The sequence below is a fragment of the Portunus trituberculatus genome, chromosome 19 (assembly GCF_017591435.1).
Source record: "Portunus trituberculatus isolate SZX2019 chromosome 19, ASM1759143v1, whole genome shotgun sequence".
Taxonomy (NCBI): Eukaryota; Metazoa; Arthropoda; class Malacostraca; order Decapoda; family Portunidae; genus Portunus; species Portunus trituberculatus.
In genome coordinates, this window is record NC_059273.1 from 3,225,001 (window position 1) to 3,241,889 (window position 16,889).

At 45.8% G+C, this 16,889-nt stretch overlaps 2 protein-coding genes across 2 annotated transcripts in view; both read left to right on the plus strand.

Moving 5' to 3' along the window:
* Nucleotides 1-1,639, plus strand: part of LOC123505997 — a 120,051-nt gene extending 118,412 nt beyond the window's left edge. The window contains exon 21 of the mRNA XM_045257805.1: nt 795-1,639. Coding sequence (XP_045113740.1) covers nt 795-1,499 — 705 coding nt within the window. The 3' untranslated portion in view covers nt 1,500-1,639. The remainder of the gene's footprint in view (nt 1-794) is intronic.
* LOC123505998 lies at nt 1,610-16,660 on the plus strand. Its single transcript, XM_045257806.1, has 8 exons — nt 1,610-2,068; nt 2,125-3,906; nt 4,396-4,486; nt 5,277-5,368; nt 6,518-6,792; nt 7,851-7,942; nt 9,975-10,054; nt 13,143-16,660. The coding sequence occupies exons 1-8, from the start codon at nt 1,610-1,612 to the stop codon at nt 13,209-13,211; spliced, it is 2,940 nt and encodes a 979-aa protein (XP_045113741.1). The 3' UTR covers nt 13,212-16,660.
* Nucleotides 16,661-16,889: the final 229 nt, after the last annotated feature.

Genomic DNA, 16,889 nt, shown 5'->3' on the forward strand with positions numbered 1-16,889 from the left:
ACACACACACACACACACACACACACACACACACACACACACACACACACACACACACACACACACACACACACACGTAAGATTTCAGTGTCCTAATTGAAACTGACATTACCTTTGTGCGCCAGTCCTCTTTAAAGGCCACGTTGTTGTTATTGTTGTTGTTGTTTTGTTGTGCTGGGCGGCGGCTGTGGTGGTGGTGGTGGTGGTGGTGGTGGTGGTGGTGGTGGTGGTGAGTCGGTTGAAACAATAGAACAGTACACATAAGCGAACGTTATGAGGAAGGTGGCGCTCTCTCTCTCTCTCTCTCTCTCTCTCTCTCTCTCTCTCTCTCTCTCTCTCTCTCTCTCTCTCTCTCTCTCTCTCTCTCTAAAACTGACTATCTCTTTTCTCTCCCGTAAAACCTTCAATTCACATCCGATCTCTCCTCCTCCATTCCCCAAACCTCGTCTGCCACCTCATTTCCTACAAACTGGTGTTCTCTCCGTCCCTGTCCCCTCCCGTCGCTCTCCTAAACTCTCTCTAAACTCTCTTTTCTATCCTAAAAACGTGATGTCTGCCCTTGCCCCTGTCTCGATTTTTGTCATTCTCTCTCTCTCTCTCTCTCTCTCTCTCTCTCTCTCTCTCTCTCTCTCTCTCTCTCTCTCTCTCTCTCTCTCTCTCTCTCTCTCTCTCTCTCTCTCTCTCTCTCTCTCTCTCAAAATATCGTCCTGTTATTCTCCTCCGCCCTTCTCGTTCGTCCTCTCCCCCGCCGTGTCTTTATTTCTCCTCTCCTGATGTTGTCCCTTCCTCCACAGAGTCGGTTCAGCAGCTCCGTCGGGGACCTGCGTCGCGGCGGCGGCCAGGAAGAAGGCGCGCTGGTGGTGGACCTTGGGCAGGGGCTGGCCAGAGGGCCGCCTGCCGCCTCGTCCTCGTCTACATCGTGCTTCAAGTCTCGTAAACTTCATATCCGTCACGGGGAGGTGGAGGAAGAATTGGAGTTGGGCGACGAGGATGATGAGCCCCCAGCCCCTCTCCGCCCCTCCAGTGCACCCGTTTCCCCCCCTATCTCGGCCCCTGTCTCGGCCCCCGTCTCTCCACCGACCACCGCCCCGCGTGTGAAGCTCACACCCGCTACGCCACCGGAGTTCCAGTTCGTGGTGGAACATGACGACCCCCGGACTGCCCCGCGGATCATCAAGTCGTCGAAGCCGGCCAAGGTGAAACGTGGCAAGGGTGGCGGAGGAAGAAGTGGCGGCGGTGGCCGAAGTGGAGGCGGCGGCAGGAAGCGAGGCGCCCGACTAGGTAGGAGCGGTGGCGGCGAGATTGTCAGCGGCCCCGTGGAGGAGGTGATTCTGAACCTGGACAGCGAGCAGCCGACAGCCGCCCCGCCCCTGGTGAGAGGGGCGAGCTACGACAACAGTGCCTTAGCCAACGATCACCCTGAGGACGCCGAGGTGTTTGAGGACGAGGAGAACGAGAACTCTACGATGACGAGGACGAGGAGGAGGATGGCATTGTGATCGAGGACGAAAAGACGGGCCTCAAGAGCCGCCTGGCCTCAAAGAAGACGCTCGGCAGCAAAGTGAAGGATAAGCTATTCCCCAACAGACACCTGCCCAAGGTGAAGAAGATGGATCGCGCCAAAAAGGTGGAGAAGTATGTGGACTCCCTGGTGGTGGAGGACCTGAACCACCGTGGTCGTGTGACTCCTGTTCTGCCTGGCGAGGACCGCCTCACGCACGAGGACTTCACACGCAAAAGAAATCACATTTTACAGACGCGTCCAAAGAATTACCTCGAGGGTGCTGAGGAAATCATCTCTCTGGAGTCACCGACTCCCGCACGCCGCACGGAGGTGGATCTTAGGGCTGAGCAGGACGCCAGGAGGAGCGAGATGAGGCTTGAGGGCATCCACTACGTCCCTCAGCGGCCCCCAGTGTTGACTCAGGACAGCTTCACCGCGCCAGCCACTGTGATGTCGCCGGAGGATTACGAGGACTACATTGGGGAACCGGTGGAGAAAGACTACCCGGAACTGGCGGGCCCAGTCGAATCGCCCAGACCTGCCACACCTGTTTCCCCCCCACCTGTATCCCCCCCACCTGTTTCTCCCCCACCTTCCCTACTGCCCCAAGACTCATTTGACTACGGCCCCCAAGAACCTGTCGCCCCAGAGCCAGAGGAAATCCCACAGTACTACTGCGAGGAACCCCCTCCCGCCCCGGAGCCTGCCCCACTGGCCGTGGAGGAGCCCACACCTCGGGTCCTCTCTCAGGATCAGCCTCGATGAACTTCATGGACGATCACAGCCCCACTAACGGTAACGGTGACTTCTATCGCCGCTGCGTAGCCAGGTGTCCCCGCCAGCCCCCCAGACCCGCCTGCGGTAGTTTTAGCCTAACCTCCTCCTGTAGCCCCGCCACCACGCCCAGCGGTTGTAGTAAAGGGTTGCCGCGTAGTCCCCCAATCCACCTCCTGAACAATAATGAAAGCATTAATAGTTTCGCTAGCCACTTTAGGACTAGTTGCGTGGCGAGTAGTGACCTAGTGAGTGGTGGTGAGAGGCGGCCAAAGAGAACCGTGAGTGTGAGTAGTTCCTCCGCCAACGACTCCTCCAGGAACAACAGTACAAGTGCTTCTGAACACAGTAGTATGTCTATAAGTAGTGCGTCGAGTAGTGTGTCGAATGTTAACAAAAACAGAACCAAGCTCTTTCTGCCGACGAGTACAACGAGTTTACCCGAGATCTCAGTAGAGCCCCCAACCCCCCAGGCGCCCAAGCCTAAGGACGTCATTGATCGCGAGAACAAGATCAAGTACGACCTGCTGGTGCCGGGCTACCGCAGTATGTTCCTCACCGTGCCCGGCGTAGACGACGACTGTAGCGATAGATTCCTCCCCAAATATTCCCTTGACAGCGACGATGACGATGACAGTAGTAGTGAGGAAGACGATGATATTGTTCATAAACCAAAGGTTTTGGGCTCCCTCACAGGTCTGGCTGAGGGCCGCGGCCTGAAACGGTACGGCAGCAGCTGCGACATCGCCAAGCTAGCCAAGGGCTTCCCTGAGGAGGAAGCGTACCAACAGTACATCCAGGACGACTACTGCAATGACGACTACAACGGGAACGTCAACGCCAACAACCGCATGTCTAAGGTTGGCGGCACTGGGTCCGGTCCCTTCGTGGCAGGTAAGCTGGCCATGTTCGAGAAGGTGGTGGAGGAGGAACACCAGAAGTTCATTGAGGGCCAGGAGGTGAGGAAGAGGATCTTCCGCGCGCCAAGGAAGAGCGGCGAGTACATCGAGAAGTTCTACAGTCCCCAGGTCATCAGCAGCATCGACGCGAGGGCAATCGACAGGAACCACAGTCCTCCCTACGAGGACGAGTATGACAACCTGGACCACTCCAGGCCTTGCACTCCCAGGGGTGTGGAGACGCCCTATGGGGGCCACACAAGTCCGCGCCGCACCTCAACCTCCAACTACACGTATCGCTCCTCAGACTCCAGCAACGTGTACACCAGCAAACCCTCCTCACCACTGCCTCGCGCCATCTCCCCGCCCACCAAATCCATCTCACCCCCTCTGCCAAGCAGCCTCTCTCCTCCCAGAGCCAGGTCACCCTCCCCTGTGGCCAAGTCCCCCTCCCCCGTAGCCAGATCTCTCTCCCCACCAGGCAGGTCTTACTCCCCCTCAGTCAGGGCTCCATCCGTGGCGGCCAGCACTAACTACCACGATGACTACGACTTGTACCCAGAGAGACCGATGTCGCCCACCTCTACCCTTTACAAAGCTGAGACACGCCAGGTGACGCCCGCCCACGGTGGCACCAGGCTAGGCTCCGGCAGCGAGCCAAGGACGAGTCCAGACGTCGGCAATCAGCGCCTCGGCTACCAGGAGAGCCTCGAGCGACGCACTGACGAGGTGGGCACTCTGCACTGAGACCATTTTCTACCACTAACCCCCCTTAACCCTCTCCCTTTCGCCTTGCTCACAACCCCAGTGTCATCACCTTTACCCTCTTTATTTCGCGACCCTGCCACACGGTGCGCCACCTCATGGAGTGGCTGTATTCACTAGTAATAATAACGATCCCAAAGAGATTCCTCCGTGGCTCACCACTCGCCGTTTTAGCCTCCATCCTCCCGTTAATCAGTCAGTCTGCGCTCCCATACACGTCACCCCTTCCTTCCCCTTGAAGCACCAATAATACTTTCTTACACGAATCACCTCCTCACTTGCACTCTTCTCCTTAGTCAACCCTTTACTGCCTCCCCACCTGTCTCCACTTACCTGCCACCTTAACGTCTCATAAGCTCTCACCACAGCACCACTTCAGCCCCTCCACCACCTCCTCCACCAGTCCTTCTGCCTGCTCCTCACCTCACCTGTTCACGGCCTCCCTCCCGCCAGGTGCTCGAGATGCTGGATATGAGTTACCTGGACGAGGCGCCTGCACCCTCACGCCTTTCACGCTCCTCTGCCTCGCCTCCTCCTGCAGGTGGTGAGTATTCTTTGTTTTACTTCTCTGATTTTTTTTTCTCACTTTTCTTTTTTTCAATGTTATTTTTTTTTTATAATTATATAAAGGAGGACAATACATATATCAGTTTAATATTTTTCTTATTTCTTTCCTTCTTTCTTTTCTTTCTTTTCTTCAAGTGTCTTTTGTTTCTTTTCTTCTCAAGCCCTTCTTCTTAATTTTTTTTCCCCAATATTTCCCTGTCTCGTTCACCATTTTTTTTTTTTTTTTTTTGTTTCTTTTTTCCTGCCTTCCTTTTTTTTTTCCTCCTGTTCTATTTACTCTTCCCATCTTTTCTTGTCTCCTTCACTATCCTTTTTTCCATCTTTCTCTTGCCTCATCCTTTCCTTTTTCCTTTTATTTCTTTTTCTTTTTTCTTTTCCACTTTCATGAATTTTTCGTCTTTCATACATCAAGAAATTACAAGAAAATAATGATAAAACAACAACAACTACTACTACTACTACTACTGCTTTTACTACTACTACTACTACTACTACTACTACTACTACTACTACTACTACTACTACTACTACTACTACAACCATCAACACTAGCAGTACTACAACATGCAGCACCACCACCACCACCTTCACATTAACAACAACAACAACAACAACAACAACAACAACAACAACAACAGGAAACAACACACGGAATAATCTTTAGTAGGATGCATGAAAAAGGAAGAGGAGGAGGAGGAGGAGGAGGAGGAGGAGGAGGAGGAGGAGGAGGAGGCAGCACTAAGACTTATGACCTCAATATTCACCAGGCCGAGAGGAGGTGACCAGGAGCAGCGCGTCGAGGTCACCGCCACCTGACCTCTCCGGTGACCAATTAGATGACGTGTTTGAGATTGAGGAGGTGGGTGACCTTGCCTGACCCAGAGAGAGAGAGAGAGAGAGAGAGAGAGAGAGAGAGAGAGAGAGAGACTTACTGCCAATAACACTCGTGAATATTTTTTTTCGTACATTTATCTGTCTGTCTCCCTTAATGCCCCCCACGTCCCCTCTTTTCCCCTCCCTACCCTAAGAAGTCCCTCCTCCCTCCTCCCTCCCTCTCTCTCCATAGCTACTTCCCCTCACTCTTCACCCCTCTCCCTTTGTCCCTCTCTCCTCCTCCTCCTCCTCCTCCTTCCCCTCCCCGTCCTGCTGCTGCTCACGCCCAAACAACATTCAACTTTCACATTCTCCTCCACACTGCACATTCATTTTAAATTTATTCAATGCCTCTATTCCTCGACGTTATCCCATTTGTCATCCCTTCCCCTCTTTTATCACCAAGTTTTCCCTACCCAGCGTATACCAGCCGTTCCTCTCCTTTAATGTTGGCGCTTTGCATCGTAATTTCGCCTTTATCTCTCCTTGTCGTGGTGGTTATCTCACATTCTCTTGTTTGTCGTGTGTCGCCTCCTTTTTCCTTGTCCTCCTTTACGTTTTATCGCTGTTTCCTTCTTGTTACTCATTTTCTCTATTCTCTGTTTTGTTTTCTCCTCCGTTCATAAATCACTACAATATTATGACTTGTTACCTATTTCTCCTTCACTAGTACATCCCTAGTGACTCCCTAACTAACCTACACCCTGCCACGCCCTCATTAAGTTTATGTTCACCCTGCCACGCCCACTCCTGTATTCCCTGCCTGCTACTGTCATTTATTCACCCTTCTCCCTCCACCGGCCCATCACCATCTCACTCTGCTAGTAAATTGTTCATCTTTTTCTCCTTTCACTGTCCCTTCATTACCATTTCAGCTTATTGCTTTTATTCTCTTCTTCATCGTCCCTTCACCATTACATCACCCTGCCATAGTTTCCCTTCATCCTCATTCCCTTCATCGTCTTCTCATTGTCACCTCACTCTCATCTTGTCCCTGCCATCCTCTCATATTTACCTATCATTCCACTATATTTCCTTTATTCCTCGCTTTCATCTTACCCCATTTTTTCCTCTTTATCTCCTTTTCATCTCTCTCGCTCTAACACATCACTTACTGTGCTCCTTCACCACTCAGGAGGATGTCATGGGCTCAACTACTTCACTTAGGGGGCAGAAAAAGCGATCTGCCCCACGCCCGCCCACGCCTCCCCACGGGGCTGCCGCGTCGCCCCCCGCCGAGGGTAAACTAGGGGCGTTCTTCAAGGGGAAACTCGGTAAGGATTCCTCTGCCCCAAAAGAGAAGAAGGAGAAGAAGAAGGACAAGAAAGATAAGAGCAAGGAGAAGGAAAAGAAGGAGAAGGTGAAGAAGGAGGAGAGAGGAGCAGCAGGAGGCGCCGCAGGAGGGAAGAGGTGAGGGTTGGTCTCTGGAGGAAGGTTTGGTGTTTGTGTGGTGCAGTGAAGTTGGTTGTACCTTCTAGTTTGTCTTTACTCTGTTTATATATGTGAGTATTGGGTAATATTCTGAAAGTAGTGAGAAATGGTTTACGTGACAGAGAGAGAGAGAGAATAAGAGTTTTTCTTTTCTTAGGCACCAAAATATCACTTTCTTCAGTATAGGAATGTATAAAAACTGTGTATAGATTATAAAAACATGTGGATGAGGAAAGGTTTAGTGTTTCTAGTGTTTGTGGAGCATTAGTATGATTCCATGTTTTAGTATGCACAGTCCGGGCCGTGACTCATCAAGGCAAGCGGACGGAAAACGGAAAAAAAAAAAAACTGTAATTTCCTATTTACGAGAACAACAGAATTTTATCTCTCTCCAATGAGTTGCGATGGATGAGAACAAGTTTTCTTTTCCTTTTTTTTTTTCGCTGCAATTTATCACTCGCTAAAAATCACCCCCCCCCCCGTGAAATTTACCATCAAAGAACAGGCAATTATCTTACTGACAAATAATCATTTCGCAGACCAAACTGGAGTCTAAAAACAATTTATATAATGTGTGTATTTCTAGCACAACACAACCCAATCAAAAAGATTTTCAGTCACTCTAATTGTGTGTGTGTGTGTGTGTGTGTCCTTGTCCTTGTCCTTGTTTACACTATTCCTCTTTCATCATCACTGTCTTCCCTCCCTCACTCCTTCCTTCCTTCATCCTTCCTTCCTTCATCCTTCCCTATCCGTGTCCTTCATTATTTTTATCCCTCCCTCTCACACCATCATCATCACCCTCTATTTATTACGTCTCTCTTTATCCATCCTATTCCTTCTTCCCATCCCATCTCTCTCTCTCTCTCTCTCTCTCTCTCTCTCTCTCTCTCTCTCTCTCTCTCTCTCTCTCTCTCTCTCTCTCTCTCTCTCTCTCTCTCTCTCTCTCTCTCTCTATCTATCTATCTATCTATCTATCTATCTATCTGTGTGTGTGTGTGTGTGTGTGCGCGTGTGTGTGCTATTTTTGCCAACAGATTCCAGCTCTTTGGCGGCAAGAAAGCAAGTGAACCACAGAGTCCGACACAGGACAGTCCACAAGCCTCACCCAAGAAGGACAAGAGTGGAGGTGAGTGTTTGGGAAGGTGAAGGAAGGAGACTAAGGAGGGTGTGAGGGAGAAGTGAGTTTTGCGTGAGTGGAGTACAATAAGGCAAGGAAAAACAGGTACCTAATATTTTTTAATGATGAGGATGATGGGTAGGATGGAGGTGAGTATGTTAAAGGAGGTAAAGGAGGAAGATAAAAGGGAAAGAAGGACTAGACAGTGCGTGAGTTCATGAGTAGAAAAAAAATGACAAAGATGAAGAAGAGAATGAAAACAATAAGGTGAAATGGTGATAATGGGACAGTGAAAGAAGAAAAGGATGACAAATTTACTGGCAGGGTGAGATGGTGATGGGACGGTGAAGGGAGAAGGGTGAATAAATGAGTGTAGTGAGTAGAAGGAGGTGAGGAAGACAAGAATGAGAGAGGAAGACGAGGGCAGTGAGGAAAAATAGCGTAGAAGAAAGGAAGAGGGGACGAGGAAGACAAGGGCAATGAGGAAAAATAGCGTAGAATAAAGAAAGAGGGAAACGAGGAAGACAAGAATGAGGGAGGAAGACAAGGATAGTGAGGAAAAATAGCGTAGAATAAAGAAGAGAGGGACGAGGAAGATAAGAATGAGAGGAAGACAAGGGCAATGAGGAAGAATAGCGTAGAAGAAAGGAAGAAGCAGAGGAAAAGAAGATTTTTTTTATTGCATTGTTTTACTGCCATTTTGTTTTCATCGTTCTTAATTCACGAGTTTGTTTATGTCTTCATTTTATTCTTTATTATTTCATTATCTTCCTTCCTTTTTCATTCTTTTTTTTCCTTTTCTTTTTCTTTCTCCCCTCTCTTCTTCTTTTTTTCCTTCCTAGTTTTCTCTCTCTCTCTCTCTCTCTCTCTCTCTCTCTCTCTCTCTCTCTCTCTCTCTCTCTCTCTCTCTCTCTCTCGTCCTTTGATTCATATTCTCCCATGATTCTTTATCGTCGTTTTCTTACTGTCCTCCTCCTCACCTGTCATATCATTATTTTCGTCTTAGTCGTCTTCCTCTTCCCACTCGTAAATATTTCCTCTTTCGGTTTTTCCTCTTATTTTCTTTCCTCCTAAAACTTCCTCCATTATTTCAGTCATGGTGTTCCTTGTCTTTATTTCTACTCCTCCTCCTCCTCCTCCTCCTCCTCCTCCTCCTCCTCCTCCTCCTCCTCCTCCTCCTCCTCCTCCTCCTCTTTTTCCTTCTCTTTCTCCTTCTTCTTCTTTCTTCACCTCCATTTTTTCTTCACTTCTCATCTTATCTAACACCTTCCTCCTCCTCCTCCTCCTCCTCCTCCTCCTCCTCCTCCTCCTCCTCCTCCTCCTCCTCTTCTTTTTTTATGTGTTTGCTCTTACTTCCTTCCTTCTTTGTTCTCCTTCTTGACTTTCCTTTCTTTCGTTTGCTTTTTGTTTTTTTTTCAATTTTTTCCATATTTGCTTTTCATTTTACCTCGTTCATTCTTTCCTTCTTTTCTTGGTTCTCTCTCTCTCTCTCTCTCTCTCTCTCTCTCTCTCTCTCTCTCTCTCTCTCTCTCTCTCTCTCTCTCTCTCTCTCTCTCTCTCTCTCTCTCTCTGACTTTTCTCCTTTATTTCCCAAACGCATCAATATTTCCCTCTATTACCCTCAAGTTTCCCTGCTTTTCCTCCCCTCCCCCCCCACCTTCCAATTCATTTATTTTTCCCCTTTCTTGAAGACTCATTCTTTCTCTAGCTTATTTTCTCCCGCTATTTTTATGCTACCTTTCTTGCTGGCCAATCTTTCCTCTCTCTCTCTCTCTCTCTCTCTCTCTCTCTCTCTCTCTCTCTCTCTCTCTCTCTCTCTCTCTCTCTCTCTCTCTCTCTCGCTCTCGTTCTCGCTTTCGTTTTGACCTCTCACCTTCATGTATCCTTTGACGTTCCTCTGCTCAAAACACACTCTCACTCTCTCTCTCTCTCTCTCTCTCTCTCTCTCTCTCTCTCTCTCTCTCTCTCTCTCTCTCTCTCTCTCTCTCTCTCTCTCTCTCTCTCTCTCTCTCTCTCTCTGACCATATATCTTTCTCCTCAGGTAAACGTCGTCTCTTTGGTCGCGGTAAAGAAAACTTCCTAGGGCGCTCTCCACAGACGCAACAGACCCCAGACTCGCAGGTGAGTGCCCATATGTTCACCTGTCGTGTGTTACCTGCCGGGCGCCCAACCATCAAGCCCTCCTGTGCCGCCCAAGCTCCCTTTACGCTCCTTACCTCTGCCGCCCACTCAATTCACTCTCCTCTCTCGCTTCTCTTTTCCACCGTCTCCCTTTCCTCTCTTTCGCGGTTGAGGTGACACAGGTAAGAGTAATGGATGTGAGAGAGAGAGAGAGAGAGAGAGAGAGAGAGAGATGAAAGGTATGTTAAATGGGTTAAAGAATTTGGATAAAAGGTTTTGTTAGTGTGTGTGTGTGTGTGTGTGTGTGTGTGTGTGTGTGTGTGTGTGTGTGTGTGTGTGTGTGTGTGTGTGTGTGTGTGTGTGTGTGTGTGTGTTCATTAGCATTTACCTGACTTCATTTTTTCCCTTTCTGTTTCATTATATTTGTACTCAATTTAACCGTGACATGAATGCAGTACCTCACTAAAAATGACAAATATCCCTCTTTTTTTTATACTTTTTATCTATCTATCCTTCGTTCCTACCTAGGCGTGTTCCTTGCTCGGCCTGCTAATGTCCTGCTTAAATCCTGCTTGTGTCCTGATTGCGCTCTGCTTGTCGCTTCTCGTGCCCTTGTTTCCGCTCTCTGTTGCCTTTCTACTTGTGTTCCTCTGCTTGTATTCCCTCCCTGCCCGCCTCCCACGCTGTGTTGCTGCAATGTTCCCGTTTGTGTCCCGCCTCGACTCCGCCTCAGTCTGTGTTTGTGTGTGCCCGGATGTTTGTTTGTCCTGTGTGTGTGTGTGTGTGTGTGTGTGTGTGTGTTTATTGTTGTATAAGGATTCGTAACAGTATTTGAACTTCTTTTGTTAGTGATTGTTTTTTTCTTTTCTTTTCGTTTGTATGCATTGCTCATCGCTGTTTTATGTCTTTGCTAATGTTCGTTTTATTTCTTCCATGTTTTTTTTTTTTTTTTACTCTTGATATGCTTGTACGTACGTGAAATAGTTACTTGCTACGCTGAGATACCTCCACACCTTTGTACTTTTCTTTTTTCATCATATTTTACATTGGTTTTCGCCGTCCTTCGCTTCTATCGTCACTTACATTCGTCTAATACAAGCAACCGTATTTTCGCCTTCCTTCACCATTCTCACCTTACGCCAAATACCGAAATGCTCTTGGCTTCTCGTTTTGTCTTTCTCCTCATGCCTTCCTCGCCTCACAGCCCCCTCGCGCCATCCAAAGCCTGCCTCACTCACTCCTATGCCTTGCATGTTTCACACTCGCCTCACGCCTGCCTCACACCTGCTTCACACCTGCCTCATTCCCCTCACATTGCTTGCATTCCCACACGTGTCCTCCATTGCACACCTGCGACGCTCCAACACCTGGCCTGACCTTAGAGGGTGTCTAGATGTAGTGATGTGTTGCTCTAACGTAAGAAGTATTTGAGTTACAATTGTTTTTTATAATTTCCGTAGTAACTTTTCTCTTTTATTCAATTATTATTTCCCTTAGTGAGAAATCGTTGTTAGAATGAAAAAAGGCGATTAATAGAAGAGATGAGTGATAGAAAAGGGGAAATGGAGAAGTAAGAATGAGGTTATGAGATGATTAGGAAAAGGAAAAGGAAGGAATAGAAGAGAATACGAGGAAAAGAAGGAAAGGTAGGAGAGAAGAGAAGCAAGATGTGCTGCGTAAGGCTTGATAAAAGGCATAAATGAGATAGAAGACATGAAAAGAAGTATATTAAGTAACTATAGCAAAGTATTGATTAGATAAGAGAGGAAAGAATAAAAGATAAGGAAAAGAAGAAAAATATTAGACATGACTAATAAAAACGTTCTGCTGAAACAATAATAAGTTAGAGAAAGGAAATAAGTGGAAGAAATTAAGGAATAAGGAAATAAATGAAAAAAGATAGATGATTAATGAAGTTATGAAGTAAGAGAGAGAGAATAATATGCAGAGGAAGTAGACTAACAATAAATGGAAGCAATAGAAAAGTGAGAAGGAGAGGAAAGAAATATAGGGAAAAAGAGGAAATTTACGGGCCATTATTCCCTGATGGATGTGAGAAAGAGGTGGTAGAGGAAGAGAAAAAGGAGTAAATGGAATAAACATGGAACAAAGGAAATAGAGAAAGAAAGAGAAATTGACAAAGAAAGTAGATGAAGGTATAGAGGAGAATGAATACAATAGAAACGAAAAAGGAGAGAGAGAGAGAGAGAGAGAGAGAGAGAGAGAGAGAGAGAGAGAGAGAGAGAGAGAGAGAGAGAGAGAGAGAGAGTAGTTTAGAGAAGGTAAAGATAGGGAAAAGATACAGGAAAAAGAAGAGAGAAAAGGATTAAGGAAATATATAGAAGATAGGAAAGGAAAAGGAAGAGAAGATGATAATTAAAGAAAGAAAAAATAACTAATGAGAAATAGAATAGAGAAGAGAAGAAAATAATGGAAAAGGGTTAGGAAAAAGTAGGAAAGGGAGTTAGAAAATAGTTAATGACGAAAGAAGAAGATGAAAAAAAGAAAGGAAAAAAAGATAAAAGGATTAGGTCAAATTAGAGGAGGAAGATAAAAGGAGGACGAAAAAGTCAGGAAAAAAAAGAAAGGGGAAAAAAAGAAGAGGGAAATAGAAAAGAGTCAATGACGAAAAGAGATAATGAAAAAATGCCAAAAAGAAAAAAAACAAAGAAAAAAAGGTTAGATTCAGTTAGAGGAGGAGAATAAAAAGGACGAAAGAAGAGTGAGGAAAAAAAAGGAAAGGAAAAGGAGAAAAGGAAAGTAGAAAAGAGTCAGTGACGAAAGGAGAAGATGAAGAAGCAGAAGAAAGACGAAGAAATATTAAAAACGATAAAAAAAAAAGTTATATTAGGTTAGAGGAACAGACTAAAAAAAAAGAAAAAGTGAGAAGGGAAGGTAGAAAAGAATTAATGAAGAAAGAGGATGAAATAAAATAAAGAAAGATAAACAGAGATAAAAAGGTTAAATTACGTAGAAAAGTAGTTAAAAGTAGGACGAAAGGGAAAAGAGTGAGAGGGGAGGAGGATAGGAGATGAAAGCAAGAGGCAAAGGAGGGAGTTTGGAATGACCTAACGCTTCTTGTCAACAGGTGGCGCGCATGACCGGGGGTTCCTTTGATCAAGAGTCCGTCAGTTTAGAAGATGACGAGTTCTTATGAGCGAGGCGGAGGAAGAGAAACACATAAGAAACGAGGAAAATAACCGGTCTTTGAGGAGAAAATAAGACACATGAAGAGAAGAGAGAAATAAGAAGAGAAATAAGATGAAATACAGGTGACGAAAACAAGGAAGAGGAAAGGAGAGGAAAAATGAAGTCGTTGAAGGGAAACAGATAAGATAGTAAAAAGAGGGAAATATAAGAAGAGAAGAAAGATACAAGGAAATTAAGATAAAGAAAACATGGAAGGAGGAAAGGGAAAATAAATGAAGTTACGAAAGATAAAGAAGTTTTAGCCGCCGAAGAAGAGAGAGGAACTGTAGGAATGAAGTATAAAGACGAAACAAAGGATGGATGAAGAAAAGGAAAATGGAAGGAGGAATTAAGAGGAGGGAGACGCGGCCACTATTTATCGCGAAGAGGATAACAAGGAAGGGAAAAATGGAGGTAAAATGGATGATGAAGGAAAGGGCGAAACGTGAACAATTTCAGGTCAATTGTTTGTTTCGCTGTGTGTGTGTGTGTGTGTGTGTGTGTGTGTGTGTGTGTGTGTGTGTGTGTGTGTGTGTGTGTGTGTGTGTGTGTGTGTGTGTGTGAGTTGTACGTTACTGTGTTCAAGCGTCCTACCTCCCTCCCTCCACACACACACACACACACACACACACACACACACACACACACACACACACACACAGAGGGAGGTGGAATGTCAACAAGAGGAACATAAAGAATCAAATCTTATAAGCCTCCATCAAAAGACGCTTAGAACCTACAAATGATCTGTTTATAGCATTGGTTTCCCTATAGAGACCCCAAACCTGTGTGATCTCTTTGTTGTCAGAGGGTTAGGATTAGTGTGTGTGTGTGTGTGTGTGTGTATGTCTGTAGGTTTTCTTTAACTGTCTTAAGGTGTTTCACTTATTTGTGTACATAAGATGATTTTGGTGTTCATATTTAACCATCTTAGTAGTCTTTACCTTCTTCCCTCGCGCCTCGTCCCCTTAGCAGGAGTAAGGGCGACTTGAGGCGACGCTCTGAGTTGATCAACAGGGCGAGGGATTCTAGTGCTAATAAATATGATAGCTGTAGTCACTCCTCCCGCAACCCTGAACGTTAAGTAAGGGTGATGCAGACGTGACGGTTTTCTATCGTCACTGACACTGAAGATGCTGTGACGATTGGTGACTCTAATGCTAGTGATACTGATGCTGTAGTGACGTAGGTGGTTTGTAAGGAGCAAGGCGATGCGTGATGATTCTCTCGCCTGGCTCTTCTGTAAAGATTGAGATTCATTATTATCATACTGGTGATCCCTACACTCATCTCTTTCCTCTTCCTCTCCCTCGCGCCTTCCCGATGGCTGCAGTGAGCGCCGCATTCAAGGAGCACTTCTTGCCCCGTATATGTTAATTGACGCGAGTATGTTATAATTATTCTCGCCAGTTTCGTTGTGTTTTGAAGATTTTCGCAAATACCGCATTTTTGTTCTTTGCACTTTGATTTCCTTGACATTCCACACTGGGCCATAGTGTGTGAAGTGAAGACAGTGCTGGGTGTGATTCCATGCGTGGTTGCAGAATTACATGCATGACTACCATGTTCAAATTGAGGTTTGTTTTGCTTAAGGAGACTGGTTCATTCACAGCCCAGTGGCGAGTGTGATGCAGCGCGTCACTGTCACTGCGGCTGTGCTGTAGTGCTACCGTCGTGTCTGCAGGGAAGAAGTGTATCGGAGCTCGTCCGTTTTAGCAACCATCAAAGATTTACGGGTCATCCGGACAGCTGACATTTCCTGGCCGGATCTTCCTTCCCGGCACACGACGCGCAAAGCAGACCAGGAATAGAGTGAGGCAGAGTGATGGCTTGGCTTAGAATGACCGCTGTGTGAACTTGTGAGGGAGAATACTTAAGGTGAAGGTGAATGTAATCAGGTAAACCTGTAGTGCTTCACATCACTAGGGGACTGAAACTCCACACTTGACACTGCCGGCCATAGCGAAAAGTCGATAAAAACACACCTTGTAATTATTACCTTAAAGGAATTTTTGAAGGCGTAATTAAACCAGTTATTATTGATGTAAAACAACAACAGAGCCTTGAATAAATTGCGTAGACTCTTTAACAACACAATTTATCTTCACTAATATCATTTCCTTGTCAACGAAATTAATGTCACCGCAATGACCTGAATAATCTAAAATTTTGAAACCTTATCCTGGAAAACTAAGAAATACAAATTATACATCGTGAGAGAACACTGTGGGATGACCGCACATTTATTCCCCTCACTTTCACTTCACTCGCTCGCTCTCCTCTCACCATTCACCTGTCCTTCCCTCACCACTCTCCCACCCTTCCCTTGCACTGAGCGGCGCGTTCTTCCACTGGGGCTTATGTGAAATATAAACCTTTAGCTGGAAGAAATGTAGGTTTTGTTGCCGTTTTTGTTGAGTTCGTCTTTATAACCCTTACTTTACACACTAACATTTTTTAAAAGTATATGTATTATGTATCATTTATGTATATCCACTATGTTCGTTATCCTCTCCCTCTCCCAGTCCCTCATCATGTATGGATTGAAATATCCTTATCTCATCTTGTATACATCACTTTTCCATGTATAAAAAGATATAATACAGGCCACGTGAGCCTTATATACATATGCATAGATATACAGATGATTTTTTCCAGTCTATTTATTCAGGTTTTGTCGTATTTGTATACTGTAAGTACGTAGGTGTAAGATTGCCTCGTGTATATATGTATGTCTCTCGTTTTGACGTGCCTCTGCCTTCCTGTTGCATTGTTGAAGTTAATACTAATCATACATACACTTCTCGACCGATCTGCCCGCGCCGTTTGGATTTTTATATCGATATGTATAGATGTGGATTTTTGGTGTGTGTCTCCTTATCCTTCCCTGGGAGTGAGTGAAGCACCGTTCCTTGTGTTGAGTGAAGAATGGTACGTACCTCTTGTATAATGTTCATGTATTTTTCGCTATTGTTATTGCTGCTTCTGCTGCTTCAATTACTAATGCTGTTACTACTACTACTACTGTTACTACTACTACTACCATCATTGCTACTACCACTATTGCTACAGTTAGTACTATTTATTATTACTGCTACTACGCCTTTCTCTCTCTCTCTTTTTCTTGCTAGTTTTCCCAAGTTTCCCCTCAAAATATATAATCGAGGGAACGTTTTCCTTTATATTCTTACCAGTCCGGTTTTTATAACGAAGAAAACGGACTGCGTGCTTTAGACTTATTACAACTTATACTGCTAACTCATCAACCCCAAGCCCCCGTTTTCTCTTCCTCTCTCCTCCCCCTTTCCCTTCTCCCTCTCCCTCTCTCATCTCCCTCCTTCCCCTGCATTTCCAAGGGACTCTAAGGGACCAATCTTGAACTCTATATAATCTGAGAAGCAATAAACGTTGACCTTACCTGTGTTTTAAATGACGTTCCTACAGAGTGTGTGTGTGTGTGTGTGTGTGTGTATCTTAAGCTGGTTGAGAAAGAGGTTTGTAATGAATAGATATTACAAAACTTCATAATTAGTGGAGAAAATGAAGTAACGAACCAGTAAAAACGTACACACACACACACACACACACACACACACACACACACACACACACACAAGGGATTTTCTATTTTTGTTTTACTTTTTCG

Bases quoted from the DNA above. Each gene is read 5' to 3' on its own strand.
- LOC123505998 (XM_045257806.1), top strand. From the start codon at position 1,610: ATGGATCGCGCCAAAAAGGTGGAGAAGTATGTGGACTCCCTGGTGGTG. The intron at 4,487-5,276 runs GTGAGTATTCTT...AATATTCACCAG, and splicing joins CTCGCCTCCTCCTGCAGGTG to GCCGAGAGGAGGTGACCAGG. The intron at 5,369-6,517 runs GTGGGTGACCTT...TTCACCACTCAG, and splicing joins ACGTGTTTGAGATTGAGGAG to GAGGATGTCATGGGCTCAAC.